The 18022-nt window shown below is 32.3% G+C and overlaps 3 protein-coding genes across 4 annotated transcripts; all 3 read right to left on the minus strand.

The window, feature by feature from the left end:
* Positions 1 to 3123: 3123 nt before the first annotated feature.
* Positions 3124 to 6049, minus strand: LOC102626015 (uncharacterized). Its single transcript, XM_006478086.4, has 5 exons — positions 5520 to 6049; positions 5184 to 5326; positions 4549 to 4733; positions 3665 to 3778; positions 3124 to 3582 (listed from the first exon to the last, which is right to left on the minus strand). Exons 1-5 carry the CDS (start codon positions 5784 to 5786, stop codon positions 3446 to 3448), a joined length of 846 nt encoding a protein of 281 aa, XP_006478149.2. The 5' UTR covers positions 5787 to 6049; the 3' UTR covers positions 3124 to 3445.
* A 148-nt stretch (positions 6050 to 6197) lies between these two features.
* LOC102626307 (UPF0426 protein At1g28150, chloroplastic) lies at positions 6198 to 8551 on the minus strand. The gene is made up of 3 exons (XM_006478087.4): positions 8385 to 8551; positions 8088 to 8261; positions 6198 to 6585 (listed from the first exon to the last, which is right to left on the minus strand). Exons 1-3 carry the CDS (start codon positions 8421 to 8423, stop codon positions 6406 to 6408), a joined length of 393 nt encoding a protein of 130 aa, XP_006478150.2. The 5' UTR covers positions 8424 to 8551; the 3' UTR covers positions 6198 to 6405.
* A 2430-nt stretch (positions 8552 to 10981) lies between these two features.
* LOC102626601 (uncharacterized) lies at positions 10982 to 12094 on the minus strand. 2 transcript variants are annotated; one of them, XM_052438171.1, is made up of 3 exons: positions 11927 to 12094; positions 11386 to 11577; positions 10982 to 11277 (listed from the first exon to the last, which is right to left on the minus strand). In XM_052438171.1, the coding sequence occupies exons 2-3, from the start codon at positions 11563 to 11565 to the stop codon at positions 11185 to 11187; spliced, it is 273 nt and encodes a 90-aa protein (XP_052294131.1). In that variant the 5' UTR covers positions 11566 to 11577; positions 11927 to 12094; the 3' UTR covers positions 10982 to 11184. The 2 variants fall into 2 exon arrangements, with proteins under 2 accessions (XP_052294131.1, XP_052294132.1); XM_052438172.1 differs by lacking the exon at positions 11927 to 12094 and having other exon boundaries at positions 11386 to 11920.
* Between the last annotated feature and the right edge of the window lie 5928 nt (positions 12095 to 18022).

Consider the following 18022-nt stretch of genomic DNA (forward strand, 5'->3'; position numbering starts at 1 on the left):
CATGTACTTGGTCCTGAAGTACCATATTTGAATGTCATTAATATTATGATATATTTAGCCAATGTACTAGATCGAACATAGCTTTTCCAGTGTACTTATTAGCAGGGTTTAGTTCTGAACCAACTAGATGACATTAGAATGGTTTTAAACAGATTTTTCATTTTTCATGGAGCTATTGGTTTGTGTTTATTTCATAATAATGAACTGAAGAAAAATCTTGGTTTTGTTGCTCTATGTAGATACATGTTATTTACTTGATCCTCATAAAACTTGTTCAAAGGCAAGATAGGTTATTACTTATTGATTGACACTAAAAAATTTACATTTAATAAAGATAAAATTATCAGTATTTCACTTACAGTGTCAATTAATGTGCTCATTATTTCTAAATTATCTTAACACTCTACAAATATATTTTTATGTTAAATTGATTTGTAATATGTTAATTTTATTTTAATTTTATATTGTAGATTCATTTCTAAAATAAAGAGGAGTTGGAACTGAGAGCGGGAAACAAAGAAGAATTGATGGAGCCATTTAGAATGCATTATTGAGGAGATGTAATTAAATAATTTGAAAAAAATATAAAATAAAAAATAAAAAAATGAAAAGTGAGCAAACATGTTTGTGATGGTCAAGTGGCCATTTTGCCACTTGACCATCACACTTCTCTATGTATATATACTATAAAAAATAAAATAAAATAACAATAAAATAAAAGAAGAGGATGCATTCATTGCCTATAAAAGGCAAGGTGATGCAAGCAGTGAGGGAATCTGTGAAGAGAACAAGAGGAAAACTACGAAATCCTTTCTTTCTTTCTTTTTCTATTGTCTTGTTTTCTCGAATAATCAATTTTCTTATAATATATTTTAGAACTTTTTTAAATAAAATGAGTGTTTTTTTTTTAATATGAGTAGCTAAATTTACTAAGTTAAGGTGAAAGGTGAAGTTCAATTATTCAAATTATTGAATTAATTACTCTCTTAAATGAGTCTTAAAGTTTATTTTATTTATTATATTTTTCTTCCTTACTAGTTTCTTTTATGTCATGTTAATTTATAAATTTAGAATTCTTCAGATTTATAAGGTATTTTGACGTAATGTTAACACTTCAATATAGTTGTGGCACATTAGGTACTTGGTCCATATTTAGCACACTAATGCTTGGTTAAGAATTAAATGGAATAATAATTAACTGACAGAATAAATGCAAAATACAAATATGAGAGAGTGTTATAATCATAATTTGAAATTCGAGAGTGAATCCCGTAACCTTAGCATATTTTTAGATTGATTTTATCAATTTCTTTTCCAAGCATTTAATTTTCTTTGTTTAATAAATTGACTACTAAATTTTAAATTTCATGTGATTCAACCCCGGACTCACCGAGTTATATTATGAATCGGTACTTTTATACTTGGGAGTAATAACACTTTTGAATCATGTCACTTATAATAGCACAATAATTTCTTGGAATTCTGTGAAGTAGACTTTTATGACTACATCCTCCTATAGTTCTTACTTTACATGAAGCAAGTAAGAATGCATATTGTTGTGGTTTGTTACCCATAATATTCAGAGTGCATGTAAATTATCTTGAAATGCCGACGTCCAAATAGTGATATATGAAGATAATGCTGCTTGCATAGTTTGACTCAAAGGAGGATATATAAAAAAAGATAGAATGAAGCATATCTCGTTGAAGTTCTTCTATACTCATGAACTTCAACAAATAAGAAGATTGATATTAACTATATACATTTCACATATAACTTTGCAGATATGTTTACAAAAGCTCTACCCATTTCAACATTTGAGAAGAGAGAATATGACATTAACATGTGCCATTTAAATAGACTATCGAGTTGGTCATTAGGAGGGAGCATCCATCACGAGAGCACTCATCAGACGGAGCACCCATCGGGGGGAGCACTATCTTACTAAAGAATTTCTACATCTAAACTTGACATATGTGCAATGTACTCTTTTTCCTCCCCTTGACCAACTTTTCTATTGGGTTTTTAGTGGTAAATGGTTTTAATAAGGCAATCATAGAGCACGTCCAGTGCTGCTTTAGCGTTCGCTAAATTATCTTGAAGCAGTGGATATATAAGGAGAAGCGATATATAAGGTTGTGTTTGTGTGACTATCCACTTTTGCCAGCCACATGGTGCTTAGCTCACCATCAGGTCCAAGCTAAATGTGTGACCGCATGTTACAATTGTTTGGAAGGACAAGTCTCTTAGTAAGACTAAGCTAATTAGGTGAGAAACAAGAGCCAAGAATGCAAACCGCTAGCACCGATTGGTTGGTTAGCTTTGGAGGATTAGAAGAAATAAAGAAGCCAAGGGAAAATTGATGTGTGCCAACCCTCCTCATATGTGCAGATTTCAATTGGTTGGAATAGCCTATAAACAAGCTCATGAAGTTTTGTATTTAGTATAACTTGAAATTAATTTAAAATTTCTCTCTTTTAACTTGTCCATCAGAATTTCCATATTTTCTATAATAACTACATTATTTGCTTGAGTTATTAATCACTTCTTGTTAACATCCATAACAGTTGTCACATAAGAATGTTCGTATCATGATACCGAATTATTGACTCGTAGTATCCCATTGTAAATGTTAGTGCGTTATCACGAGTTAAAGTTATTTTCTATATATATATATATATATAATTTATGCTTATTTTTCATTTTCATTAATGTGATAAATATTTAACATCATCTAAATATGATTTATTGATAATAAAATTGGAATGATTTGTGTGGTTTACTCTCAATATCTATGCTTGCTTTTAGGAGTTATACTAATATTTCATTTTGATAAATGCAAGGGGGTCCAATCTCATTTACCAATAATCCTCCAAAATAAATAATAAATTATGTTTTAGCCATAAATGCCTCTGTCCATGAATAATAAAACAATTAAATATGAGGGAAACACACAAATACAAATCCTGAAGATGTAAATGTTTACAGTATAATAACACTTTTCTTATCTCTTTGAGACACTATCTTCATCTAAAGTTCCAAGAAAACGTCACCAAATATTTTTGAATAAGGGACTCAATGGCAGCTGCCTTTGAAAAAAGGGGCATAAAAGAAGCACAAGGCTTGTAAACTGATCATAATTTGAATTCATACTATGTAAAGGTCACAAAATGTTGGTTAAGCTCTTGTCATTGGAAAAGTACTAATTGTCTAAAAGTTCGAACATTGGTTTGAATCCATCACAAGGGGCTTTCTAGCTATTAACTAGTGTTAGCATACCTCTTTGCAGCCAGCCCACTGCCTTCTGGCCTAAAGGCATCTTTTCTACACATGAAACTGGGTTGTATTGTGTTGTCACAGTTTTGATACCACTTAGATGCATGAGCTTATTTGCCAAGAAAAAGAGGAATCATTGGTAACAAAAAGAAGGCCCTTGTAGAGAAGCTCATTTCTCTAACTTTTTCACCAGGATATACACCACAACTCGAGGGCTGCAGTAATCTGGATGCCACTGTGTCTGTTCCACACGGCCAATCACAAAATCTTTCATTGCAGCTTCTAGAAAGTACTCCAGAACAGAATCTGCAAACCAAAAAAAGTATTGAGAACCTAAGGATGATCCTACAGAGAGAAAAAAGAGTGATAGTGAGGGAGAGAGACTTGCCATTCCGAAGTTCTCCAGCCAAAAAGATAGTAGTTTGGGTTCCACAAAGTTGCAGAAGGGTATCCAACAAATCACCCACTGCTCCTTCACTGTAAATCACATCTGATCCTAGCACTGACAAAGCAGTGTACATAAAATTAATACACAAAAGGTCAACTTCATCAAGAAATTCAAGGTCACCAAATAACTCAAAAACAGGTTAAGTGCTCCAGAATGATTCAAGGAATCACGCAAGAAAATTTCCCATGCTCTGTTTCTTTCTTTCTTTTTTTTTTAAATAAGAGTAAAGAAGTTAACCACATGTAATTGTTCAGTACACTCCATTTGAAGATCGACATGGAAAATTGCTATACGTTAGGCAATGGGTTCACTGCTAATCTCATGAACTATTTAGAGCCATCAGCTAATTGTGGAACTCAAGGAGGCTATGAGGTTATGTGTAGAATTGAGGTGCCATGGCTTTTAATCCACAACTGTTGTGGGATGGAATCACCAAATTTTAAAATATAAGTGTGTTAGTGGCTGGTAAACATTGGCTACCAAATAAAAGTGAGTGTTTATAAAACACTACAGTTTCTATGCGTTCAAAGTTAAGCTCAAGCACAGAAGCCCCGAACATACCCCCTAAGTTTTGTTTGAGACAAAATGCTAGGCGATATAAAAGAGCAAAAGCAGAAGTTAGTGCTCTAAGTGGGAAAAGAAATCCTGAGTAAGGCAGTGCATCAAATTTTGATTATTTTTAGGCTTAAAAATTGTAGTTTAACATGTCAGCACTGAAGCAATATTATAGCTGACCACCATCCACCATTTGTGTAGCATATCAGCACTCAATTATCAAACGACATTTTAAGTTGCTTGTAAGAAAAGCAAGAGTGATTCATTACCATAATCAGGTAAAGGTTGAATCAGATCTTGATCAGGATCATCTCCCCATGTGAGCTCTGTGACTACAGCAGATCCCCGTAAATCTCCATGTCTCAGGTTGTTTTCAATGTTCTTCTTCAGTAGCCTCAGTCTATCGGGCAAATCGGTAAGGATAACTTGAGCACCCAAAAGGGCTGCAATGCAGCTAAAAACAGAAAAAAGTAAGAATAAAATAATTAAACTGAGAAGCAAGATATTCAGGATGAGCTTATACCAAAACCCAATTTTAAGCTAAATTTAAAATGTTAAAATTTAGACCAACTAAGGTTATATGCCTGGGAATGTTGTGCGTCAACCTAATTTTAAACACCCAACAACTAAAGTGTTTCGTAAACACCAATTTAGATAACGTTTATCACCCACTGACCCACCCACACACTTAGTACTTAAGAGCTAGTGATTTCATTCTTAAAAAGAAAAAAAAGTTTTCATTTTCATGTTGACACAATCACTATACTGCATTTTCACTGTTTTTAGACTCATAATGTAAATGCTATCAAGCCCTATTCCCGAGTCTCAAAAATACAAAATTCAAACTTCATTTCCTAATTCAAAAGAATCTCTAAAACCAGGGTCAAAAAGTGTAAGCGCTTACCCTACCAAGCCACATCCAGAACCCAATTCAACAATCTTCTTCCCATGAAGTAAAAGCATCCCTGAATCCACGGCATGCTCCAAGAACTTCCCCAAGACAACCCCACTATCCCACATCACTGATCCAGTCACTCCGGGTGTGCCCTGCAATCACACCATAGAATACATCTGTAACTGTTGTGCTTCTGATATACTTACATAGATAGTGCTTCCATAATACAACAATTGCAGCACCTCAATCCGAAAAATAGCCATTATAAAAAAAGATTAAAAAAAAAACTGGGTATCAGCTGAAAATTAAAATATAAAACCAAAGAAATGGAGAGTTAAAAATTACCAAAGAAGAAGGAGACTGGAGAATAGATAAAGAGTGGCCACAAGCGTCAATGCGGAGGTTAAGAGATGATTGGGCGACAAATGCGTTGGGTTTTGAGAGAGTTGGCTGTTGAATTCCCCACAGTAACATTGTCTCCTCTGCTGCTGATTCTGATTCTGAATCCCCGCTAACTATCAGTAATCTTACTTTGCCATCGTACGATCCCAATTTCACCATTTTCATCATCTCTGTTTCTTCCTCTGTTTCCACTTCAGCCGCAGTAGCCATTCTTTTCAACTGTTCCTAAATTTCGTTTCTGGGATTTTGTGTTCGCTCCAGAGGTTTTTTAATTGTTTGAAGTTTTTAAGGCTTTTCATTAAGTCATTTTCATAAAAATACTATATTTCAGGGGCCGTATTGATAAAACTAGATTTCTTAATTTTTTTTATGGGTAATTTACCTTGCAGTCCTTGTTGTTTGATGAAATATTGTAAACTCCACTAGTTCGCAAAATCCTTAATTTCAATCCTCTCTATTTCGGGTTTTTTTTTTTTCATTTTTCTTGCAATAACTTACTTTTAAAGAAGATTTATAATCATATTGTTGAAAATAAACTGTATTCAAATAAAATTTAATTAAATAATAGTTTTCAATGTAATATTTCAATATGAAATATCATCAGTGAGTTGTTATAATATATAGCGTAAAATAAATAAATAAACCGAAAGAAAAAGGAAAGTAGTGGGGCTACTTGACATATGGTATGTTTGATGCACTTTATGTAGAACCACCATCGATTGACAATTTACTTGATCTCAATGTTTTTTGTTTATTCAGTACTTTAATGTATAAATGCAATGACCGAATGCAGATAGATAAATATGAAACAGGGAGGACCAAAATCTCATCATTCAATCTCTATCTGTTCTGGAACTTCTTCATCTGATTTTGAGTCTTCAGCTTTGATTTCTTCTTCTGTAATTCCAGCGGCTTCCACTGTTCTTGTAACCCAGTCCTTCAGTGGATCATCGTTCAAATCAAGCCTTAGAAGACCGGCAAACATGCCACCCACGAAGGCAACCGGCTCCTGGAGAGATGAAAATGATGATTTCATAAATGAGTCACGAGAAAACACATCAAAGAAAAACTTCTTTTCCCAGGACATAAACATTATGGCAAAACAAAAGCTAGAAAGCCAGTGGCTCAGCAATCAGTGATAGCAGTTAAGGTAAAGGAAGATAGAGCTTTCTAAAGTGAAATATGCAGTATGCTGTGATGCAACTGTTCACAAAAAGTGAGTTGCAGATTATTGAAACATGTTGAGAAAAGCATTAATAAAAGAAACTAAACAAAAGAAACAAAGAAAGGGACACCTTGCCTTCTTATAGACAATTTTATATGTTAAACATACATACAAATTTCAAATATTTCACATACTTTTAGGGGCCAAAAAGGAAAAATTTGAAGAGGAAGACTCAAAAAGAAAGAACCAAGTACTTGTGGAAGACTGTGTGCACAAAGACTGATCAGTCCAAGTGGAACGAAAGCTCACCAGAACAAACACAATCTCTATTTCACTACTAACTTAGAAAACAGAGGCCAGCAAAAAATAAAAATTCGAAAGCTAAACAATCAGAGCAGATGAGAGCGAATTAAACTCTTCTAATACTCAGAGATAAAGCATAACATTAAAGCTTATAAAGACAGAAGGAACTCTCCATTCTAGTGATGAGGATGTCAAAAATTGCTAAAACATTCTCTTAACAGACCTAAGCACGCTTTTCGAGTGTATTTATGAATGCCCTTCAGAAAAATACAAAAATATTCCAGGTTGTGTTATGCATTCACTTGAGATACAAAAGGTTTGACGCACCAATTACTTTCAATCTTAAAATACTGAATAAGGTTTTAACAACCAACCATCAAGAAAATATGATAATAGAAGCCAGAAAACACAAGCTAAGTGAATCTATGAGTGACATTTTTTTGCACAACCCTTGCTGCACACCTTGTTGAGCAAATGATGAGGGAAGCCAGATGAAGAAGATTTAACTCATATATCTTCCCCACCCACTAGGAGAGGCCTGGGGCCACCAGTGGATGTAAAGAGTATCCAACTCCTCTTCAAACAAAAAACAAAGCAACCAATACAATAATTAACTGCTCACTGTTACAAATGCAACTGAAAGGACATTTCTCAGACAAGACTTCATCAGTTTGCGATAAGTTAAGAGAAGCAAAACAACTTTTCTCTCTTCCACCAGTTCATCAATGACAATCAATCAAAAGACAGAAGTACAGCAAAGGATAAATTGACCAAACTCCATCAAATCACAACCAAAACAGTAAGAGAAAACTATCCTAATACACATAAGCTTGCAACAAGTGGAATGTGTTCAAAAAATATAAATTCCCAAATAAATAAATAAACCCATATACAAAAAGTGAGTGAAAATTCTAAAGCGACAATGCAGGAAAGCAAACATATGGAGTTCTCTGGGTTTGCTCTATTGAAACAATATAAACAAATAAACATTAGAATGGAGTCAAATAAAGACCAAATCGAAGAGAGTAAAAATTAGCGAGTACCTTAAGAGCTTCTTTGAGGATGGGTTCATCGATGGGACTGGAGAAACACGCTCTCACTCCATTTTTGTTTCTATAATTATTACTCCTTAATCTTAAACTAGAACTGCTGCTGCGTTTAAGCAATAATGATGATGGTGGTGGAGATGAGTTTTGTCTTGGATTCCTTATTTGATACTGCCCAAAACCAAACAAATATGTAAAAGATTAACAATTGAAAAGCATTGAAATAATTATTGAATAAATTGAAAAGCATGGAAATAATTACTGAACCAAAATTGTAATTAATAATAAGCTCACCAGTGTACATGAAGGAGAATTGTTGAGAGATTGAGCCATTGTTTCCAAGAGTTATCTGATGAAAATTATTATAATATCTGCCTTATTTTTCTTCTGCACTCCCCCACAAACATGTGGGTCGGTTCCGTTCCGGTTGGATTGGGTCGGGTCCAGTTGGATCGAGCTCTTCAATCATGTCAAATTTTGATTTTTTAGCCGGTATGTTTTGGTTTTCGAACAATGCCACTAGTGGTCTGTCAAAAAAAAAAGAGTAAAAAAAACACACCAACTTAAAAAACCATTAAGCACACCACTTAAATAAAGAAATTTATAACAAATTTTGTTATCTTTTTTTTTTAATTCAGGTAATTTTTGCTAAAATTAACATAATATATCTTAAGAGTTGATTTTAAGAGACTTAAAAGTAATTATGAAAACCCAATTTGAAGCTAATTTATTTTTTGGTTCACTGATTTTGTTGCATTTTGCATGATTATTGGCTTCAATGTCTTCTACCAATACCATTGTTTTTTTTGTTGTTGTGTGTGTGTGTAAATTTTTACAAAATACTTAATGGGTAAAAAACTATCTCAACCTTTCATTTATTTTTTAATTTTTTATCTTTTTAATGTCATGTGGAAACCTCAAATGCATAAAAAAGTCCCTGACAATTAGAATTAGTAGACCTAGTAGCAACCCTCGAAATTCCTTATCTTCGTTTAAAAATTATTTTATTTCTAAAATGCCTATGTTAATATTTTAAACCACTTCAAATCTGCAATAAAAATTTTTCTTATAAAATCAACATATTTTTTTCACTAGTTACGTAGTTGTTTTTGGGAAGAACACAGACACTAAAAAATTGAGTGGTTGAAAAAGAACATTTTTCCTCGAGTTAACTAATAAATACAATTATATTTTCAAGAAAAGTCCGCTCCCTCTCATAGACTTTGTTGACATCGAGCTGTGGAGCTACGAACCATTACTAAAGACACGGGCTGCCGTTAGATCAAGAAATCCTTAAGTTGTAACCCCTTAGATTACTTTCATTCTTTTAATTACTCTTGTAAACTTGTGACCTCTTAAATTACGTCCATTTCTTTAATTGTCCCCATAAACTAAATTTCTGGCTCCGTCCTATACCATTCCTATGCAGAAATTCGTAATCGATCCCAACATTATTTGCGAGTAATCTCTGCGGAATAAAAGCACTTTGAACAGGAGAGATGATTTGGTCTAGGGAAGGCTTGATTATGCTTCTAATGTCTTAGCAATAATCTTGTAGATAATGTTACACAGGCTGATATGCTGAATCAACCATTGTTATGAGAGCTAAGAATGTTCTGGTACAAATTTGACAAATGCAGGCCAACTCTAAGACCTCTCTCACAGAGAAGGAATTCTACAATATATCAGAGGTAATACAACCAATTTATTATAAAGGAATTCTACAATGCATCAGAGTTAATACAACAAGTATAATTTCTCTTTATAGAGAGGATCAGTTCTTCAGGCAGAAACCTGCTGCAAAACCATCTGCACCAGGGGCTTTAATGAATTATTGTTTCTATTCTCATAATGTAAATACTACCAAGCCTATTCCTTAATCTCAAAAGTACAAAAATTCAATCTTCATTTCCTAATTCCAACGAATCTCTAGAACCAGGGCTACAAGGAAAACAGCTTACCCAACCAAGCCAGAACCAGAACCCAATTCAACAGTGTTTCTTCCCATCGAATATGAAAGAAAAAGTCATTTCAAATTGATCTTAGATGAAAGAGCTAAGAAGATCTGGATTCAAGCCCCCATTACAGTTCCAGCTTCCAATGCTCAATTGCAGGATATTCAAAGCTTTTTTCAAGAAATGGCAAGGAGTCTGAGGAAACCTGATTTGGAACTTTCGGTGGTTTACTGCTGGATTGCGTGGTATTCAAGAAACAAATTTATTTTTGAAGGTAAGAAGTTAGAGCCAGATTTAGCAGCAGCAAAAGCTGAATCAGTCCTGGAAGCATATCGAAGAGTGAGGAAAACAGAGGCGTCACACAATGATATTTCCAGAAAAAGGAAAAAGCAAGAGTGGACTCCTCCTCCTGAAAATGTCTTCAAGGTCAATGTAGATGCAGCTGTTAGCAACAAAGATCAGATGGCTAGGCTCGGAGCTGTGATAAAAGACTCAGGAGGCAAAATAGTAGCTGCTGGAATTAGTCAGGCTCATCTAAGGGGAAATGTTAGTTATGCTGAAGCTGAAGCTGTTCAGTGGGGTCTTAAAGTGACAAGAGAAGCAGAATTGAACTCGGTGATCATAGAGACAGATTGTTTGGAAGTGGCCGAGCTAATCAACAACACAAAGGGCAGCAAAACAGAAATCTTCTGGACAATTGCAGATATCCGAAATCAGAGAAGGGATTATCAAAAAGTCATAGTCCAACATGTGTCCAGAAATCGTAATGCTTACGCCCATTCCTTAGCAAAGTTTGCTTTAGGAAGCAATTCGCCTAATGTCTGGTTAAATTCTATACCAGCGGAGGTCCAAATTGTATTTGATGTGTTGTAATGAAATGAAAGGCTTACTTTCTTCTCAAAAAAAAAAGATGAAAGAGCTAAAAGGGAAAGACAGTTATAGAATACACATTTGAGTAGTATATACCATTATCGAAGTCCCTCCATCCGATATAATATGAACTTATTAACACAAACCATATTCATGAAAATACGATTATCGTAATAGCTAATTAAGATTTGTAATTTTTCACAGCTCCTTTACGTAGCTCTAAAGTCTAAACCTAGATATCAGGCTCAAAAAAGAAGATAGATCATATTCTAGTCCGACACTGTTGTTTGAAGGGGAAGAGCACTTTCCACTCCCTTGGCATCCACATTTCTTTCCGAAATTTTTGACATTCCAGCAAACATCTGAGAAACAACCCAACACACGTCGATAAATGGGTGTATACATACAGATTAGACAGCCAAAAAATATGAATTTACACGTTACGGGCGGCATTCTTTCGCATGAACTACCTTTTGGACAGTCTTCTTAAAACAAGCTTTGTGTGCGTCCATCGATGCATGAATGAACTCGTCAATGTGATCCCTCAGATCCTCCAGGAAACTGGCATCATCATTCTTCTTCTTTCGGCACGAAGTCATAGCAGCAGCAGGGGCTGGTTCTTTCTCTTGTTGAGCTTTTTGGGTATCCATCTTTGTTATCACCTAATAAAATTATAAACAGTACAATCCCAGTAACACCAATTACCGTAATTTCAACTCGTTCACTGAACAATGATCCTTTCACTTACAAAACTAAGCATAACTTAAATGATACATTGTGGATAAAGTTAAGTGATTTGGATTCAAATATTGATGCCCTTTTGTTAATATCAGTTTCTAAGCCTTCACTCATCGATTAGTGATAATTTTAATGTTAAGAAATGGGTATTGCATACCACCTGTATGATTGAATATCCCAAAGAGGCAAAGAGTCGCATAACAAATCATCTATAAAACATCTATACATCGCAAATTTGATCAAAGCAAGAGTAAATTAGAAAAGAGCGCTTACGGTTTGATGGCCTTTTCGACTTGTCAGTTGTCGCTAATCTTCGTTGATGGTGTGGAAGCTTAATTGTATTTGTAGTTGGCAACTTTTCTTGGAAAACAAGTTTTATTATTATTTATTGTTTTTTCTAGAAACTTGCGGAGCAAGTTCAGGTGTTTGTTGAAGACAGTGAGGCTGAGGTGGCCAGAGAAGTCTAGAAGAGGCGCGCGCGCGCGTAGGCCGTATATTTATTTTTATATTTTCATATATCAAGTGAAGAAAATAATTTATCCACTTATATTAAGTATGTCCGATTACTTTCTCAATAACCAAAATACCCATTAGATTAAATTTATTTTTTAATTAGTCAGGGCTGATGTGTTTTTCGAATACCATATAGTTTAATATACTAAAAAAAATTATTTTCTTGAATCTACATTACAATATACTAATATTTACCATCAAAAATATATTGAAACCTCCTAAATCAATTTTGTGATAGCGTAGTTTAGATATCTTAATTTAGAAGGAGTCAAATCTCTATCAAACGTACATAATTAAAACTTAAACTTTTATTCGAATAATTGGGAAGGAAGAAGATTTATTATTATGACATTGAGAATCACATAAGTGTGTTTGTTTTGATATCGAGTCAAGGAACTAGTGGCATGACTGTGGTGCATTAGAGCATCTCCAAAAGGCTCTATAAATTTTACTATTCAAATATTTATTTACTTACCTATGTGGCAAATAGAAAAGTGAAAAAAATATATTATTCTCTAAAAGACTTTTCAAATAAAAATGAGTTAATATTATTTTAATTAAATAACTATTTTTTTAAAGGAAAAATCAACAGTAATTAAAGCACCTCTCTTTTTCTCCAACAAAAAATAATAAAATATAAATTGAAGAGAGAGCAAGCAACTCTCCAAATTTGAAGAGAGAATATTATTTCATATTTGAAGAATCTTAATTGGAATTTTTTTGGAGCCTTAAATGCTGATGTGCCTCTTCAAATAAGTAATAAAATCTTATTTGAAGAGTTTTTTTAGTGATTTAGTTGCACCATACATATGCACTCACTTTTTCTTTATTAATAACAATTATTCTATTGCATATACAATTTATAATTTTTATTTTACAGGTATATCATGAAAACTTGTACATATTCTTGGAAAAATAGTTTCGACAATGGCTATTTTGTGGTATAATTTTGAGTAAGACCCAATTGATGTAAGTAAAAAGTCATGAATGATTCCGTCGTAAATTCTTTATAATGGTATATTTATGTACTCAAAATAATGCTCGAGTGAACGATAAATTGTCCCTCAAAGCACACCCATAAAATAAAAAAAAAATTAAGGAAAATGCAATTATTCTACATAAGAAAAGAAGCCAAAGCATTACTTTATGTACAATTACTCAAGTGTAGTTGGATGAGAGTACAAAAATAGAGGTTGATAAGAGTACAAATATAGAGGCTTTCTCTCGCTTGCGCAAGTGCAAATCCCATCTTGATTTAGCAAAGGAGTTACGAGTGATTTGCAACAGGTAGATTAATTCTAATATTAGTTTTTGAAATTAATCCTTGAATTAATCAGAACAGTTACGCTCGCTAACTATTAAAATTAATTAAAAGAAAAAGATAAATGATATGAAATCTTAAAAGAGACTTCAATACTGAAACCCATCTACCTTTTGGGCTTCTGCTGAAGTAAACGAAAGCCCATCTCCATGCTAATGCGAAATTAAGAAGTCTAGGAGAAAAATGTCCCTTAATTATTTGACCCAAATACCCTTAATTTTCAATTTATTATTTCAATTACATTACATTTTCCTATGTTTTGGGAAACGCCTCAATTCGGTTGGTTCAAACTTAATTGCGACGTGGGCATGTGCCTGTTAATGCTAATTGTGGTATTGTGAGTTATGGGCAGTGATTCGCAATCAAGATGGGTTAGTTATATAAGTAATAGTTGACATTGGTGTTTATTCTGGTCACATTAATTTGGCTGAGGTGGAAGCTTTATGTTTTGGTTTACGACCGCAAGAGAGGATAGTTTGGCTTCGTTGATTATAGAGTTGGATTCGTTATATGTTACTCGGCTCATTCAAGGGCAACAAAGTAACCGGAGTGATCTTTTTTGGATTATAATTGAAATATAATAATTTTAAATCTGCGCTTCGTCTTAGTAATTCCTTTGTATTAATTGAAGATTTTCCGCAAGAATTATCTTGTTATCTTTGAGGTTCTACATCTTGATTTAATGAGAATTTTCTCCTTTAAAAGAAAAAAAAAAAAGAGTAGACCGAATTTACTTTCATGTATATGAGAGGAAAAATAAATAGCTTTTACAATGCAAACAAATGTGGGGAAATGATGTGGCACGTACGTAAAGATATACTTGCATGTACATCATTATTATTATTATTATTATTATTATTATTATTATTTTCTATCTAAAGTGATGTTTTTGCACTGTTGTTTGCTAAATCAAATTTCACAACATTTTATAATTAAGTTATGTATTAATACTACATCATTCGACATTTGGTAAAAATTTTGATTATGTAGAATCATTTAGTTTTAAATCAAAATTTATGATAACTTTTTGTCGTTTTCAGTAAATTTTTATGTCAATCATATTTGACAAATATCAACAAAAGAATTGCAATTCAAAATTTCTGATAAACCGATTTTGGGAATCACCTAATATTTGTCAACCATAATAAGCTCAGGAGACTTAGCTAACACAACAGACATGCAACCCGCATTGTGAGTTTTAAATGCACAGTTAATATCAAAGTCCACTACATTCAGCTGCCAAATTTCTTTAATTACAAGCAGAAACAATTAAAGTCGGATGAATGACTCAATCCACCGACCCAACATGAGCAAGTTTTGCCTGTTTCACATGGGTCACAATTAGATTTTGTTATCTTCAAAAAGCACTTTCTAGATAAGTTGATGCAAAATTAATCAACTTGAAAGTTAGAGCTGCTGGTCATTGGAAAAACAATTTTGACATTAGAAGAGCTAGGCATCACAAATTGTTCCCAAATCACATGTCCATAACCAACAAACTGTGAGCAACTTCTCATTCTTGAAATCGAGGATTCAGGTCCTTTCTTGTGTGTTGTAGAAGTTAATTTTCTTTCAATATTTAGAAGTAAATCTTGTACATTTCAAATTTTGAATATCCAAACTGAGTCATCATATATTTAAAAGGTTAATTATAATAAATTTCTAATTTTAAATATTATTACTTTGATTGTTATTCAAAACATCAGACGCTACACATTTACAAAAAGGAAAGTGTATAAACATATATTATCTGCAAGCATGTTCACAAGTGCTTGCCATATTGCAATAATAAATGAGAATTGAACCAGAAATTAACAAATTGAACCAGTTGAACTTTAAAAATTGTGGGCTGTGGTTGGGTGATAAACAAGTTGAAGAAATCATGCCTAGCTGGTTAAAGCTGGCATGACTCATGAGTCTACATTGTGATACCACTGATCATTCTACTCTTCATTAAAATATTGAACTAAATGATTGCAAATATTCAGGGCCTTGATTCTTGGAAAGTATGCCTAGAATCAAGGGTTACTCTAATTAATTCAACTCCTAATTGCTTTAACTCTCCCTTTTTGCTTCTTTGACCGGTTTAGTGGCTCTAGAACTGGAGACCCAAATTCATTTCTTGCATCATCAAGTATCTGCTATAATAGTCGGTAAGCACATCTGTACTCAAAACGTTTGATGCGTGCATATATATATATATATATATATATATATTAAACCGTACAGTTTAAAAGAGTTAGTTTTTAAATGAACTATAAAATTGTGTGGTTTTAAAGAGTTGAAAACTAATATTCTTAAATTCCACAATTTTAAAGTGTGTCTGCATGAAAAAAGAATGAAGACGACTGCATTAGAGAAGGACTATACACACACGTGCACGCACACGCACACACACACACACACACACACACACTCACACTAATTTAATACTTACCAATTATTATACTCTCGCTTATATTTAACAATTAGTGATTTAGGGCAAGTTTGTTAATGTTGTAAATTTAAAGTAATTATTATGTATCCTATAGAAATAAAACGCAATGAAGAGAATTATTTAAATATTTAGTAATATTTTTTTTTTAAAAGTGTTGTGAGATTTCAATATAGTCATATGTATTTAGTAAATCTCACTTTTAAAATGTCGCAAGAATATAAATGACTGAAATAGACATAATATTGAATAAAACTTATTTAATAAATATGTATATATAATAATTAATAACTAAAATAAATATTTTATTTTTTTATTTTTTTATTTTGTTATCTCAATATAATTGGTAATACTAATAATCTCTTTAAATTTAATGAGTTTATTTCTTAATTGAATAAGGATAGTTTTAGATTTTATAATATATGTTAGGATATTTATGGAATTGTATTAAGTATAAAACTAATTCTCCAAATCAAATTTTGAAAAGCAACTACTCTTTTCTTACTTCTCAAAATCGACTGTAAAATAGGAAAATTTTGTTAAAAGTGGTTTTTTTTTAAAAAAATATCAAACACTAAAATTAACTTTTTAAAATTACTTTTAAGACTATCAAAAATTAAAAAACAATCCCAAGTAGATTCTTAATTGTGATCTTAAAACTTTTATCCTTTGGTTATCTTAGGTTTTATATACACATAACAAAATTCAAGCATATAATAAACACAAGAATCATTGGAGAAAAAAAAAATTAAGAATTGCGCAACTTAAGAATTTATGTGAGGATCCCTTAGGATCACATTTGCTAAGAATGATTAGAGAAAAGTGATGGACGTTAAATATTCTCCTAAAATATTTGAAAATGAAAAAGGTCGGTCAAATATCCCCTATAACAACTACTGATTATGCTATACACATTTGGAATTTTGATATGCGTACGTAGCTCAAGAATGATACTGTGCAAGAACATGGCAAAGAATGAAGGGCGGCCATAAATCGCAGGCCGACCTCGAGCTCTCAACTTGTCGATGTATGAAACCTGCAATTTCATTAATTTAACCACATAATAAATAGAAGACATTAGTAACAAATTCAAGTCAAACTTGAGCTAACTTTATGCATGCAGTGAAGCATCTCTTCAACTTGAAGATTACTCTCTTGTTTTTATGCTTTTGCAGTTGAACACAGGTGTGATACTTTAAATTAACCCAAATAGCAATTTTTTTTTAACATTATTGAGCAACTTTTTCTTTATTTATTATTTATTTTTCCTCTATCAATAAGTACATCTATTTGAACATTATATCAATTTGATTTCAAAAAGATAGTACTAAATGACACTTTATTTCTCATATTATTTTTAGGTTTTACCCCCGATCCCTTACATTTCCCTTAATATGTCATTGCTCTAATCATGTTAATTTTTTTTTTTTTTCTAAAAACTCATCTCAATATATGGTAGAACGACAACCTGATTTTTATTAAAATTTTGACGTAAAAAGAGTAAGGAAGTATTATAAAAACTACAAGTGGGTAATATGTGATAAAATTTAAAAATTATAGTTTGAATTTTGAGAAAATTACTTATAGACACTATATATCCTATGGATTTCTCCATTCACCTTGGCTTTCTTTACTTTTTAAAAAATCTTGTGTCACATATACATTATTAATTATGTATAATTTAGAAAAAGTCTTAAGTGTCTCAAGAACATTGCTCATTTTTTATTCACTCCTTATTATGTATTTTGGAAAGAAAAAATATTTTTTTATTACTTTTATTTTTATATACCACTAATGACATCCATATATTTGGTAAGGTAAAAGCTAAGTACAGGATCCTGGCCCATCTCTAGTATAAAAATTATCAAAGAAAATTTACTCGACGTGGCTTTGCTAGATCTTTATATAAACTTGAGGTCAACGAAACTTGTTTGCAATTTAAATAATATTAATTAATTGCTTATTTTTCTAATAGTTTCTGTTATAATATTCATATTTAGCTCACCACTATATTAATGATGATGATGAACTGTTTTTGCATGTTTAAATTCAACTATCTCTCTCTCATTCCACAAATTTCTTTTTTTTTTTTTTTATTTTC

This window comes from Citrus sinensis, chromosome 3 (genome assembly GCF_022201045.2).
Source record: "Citrus sinensis cultivar Valencia sweet orange chromosome 3, DVS_A1.0, whole genome shotgun sequence".
Taxonomy (NCBI): domain Eukaryota; kingdom Viridiplantae; phylum Streptophyta; class Magnoliopsida; order Sapindales; family Rutaceae; genus Citrus; species Citrus sinensis.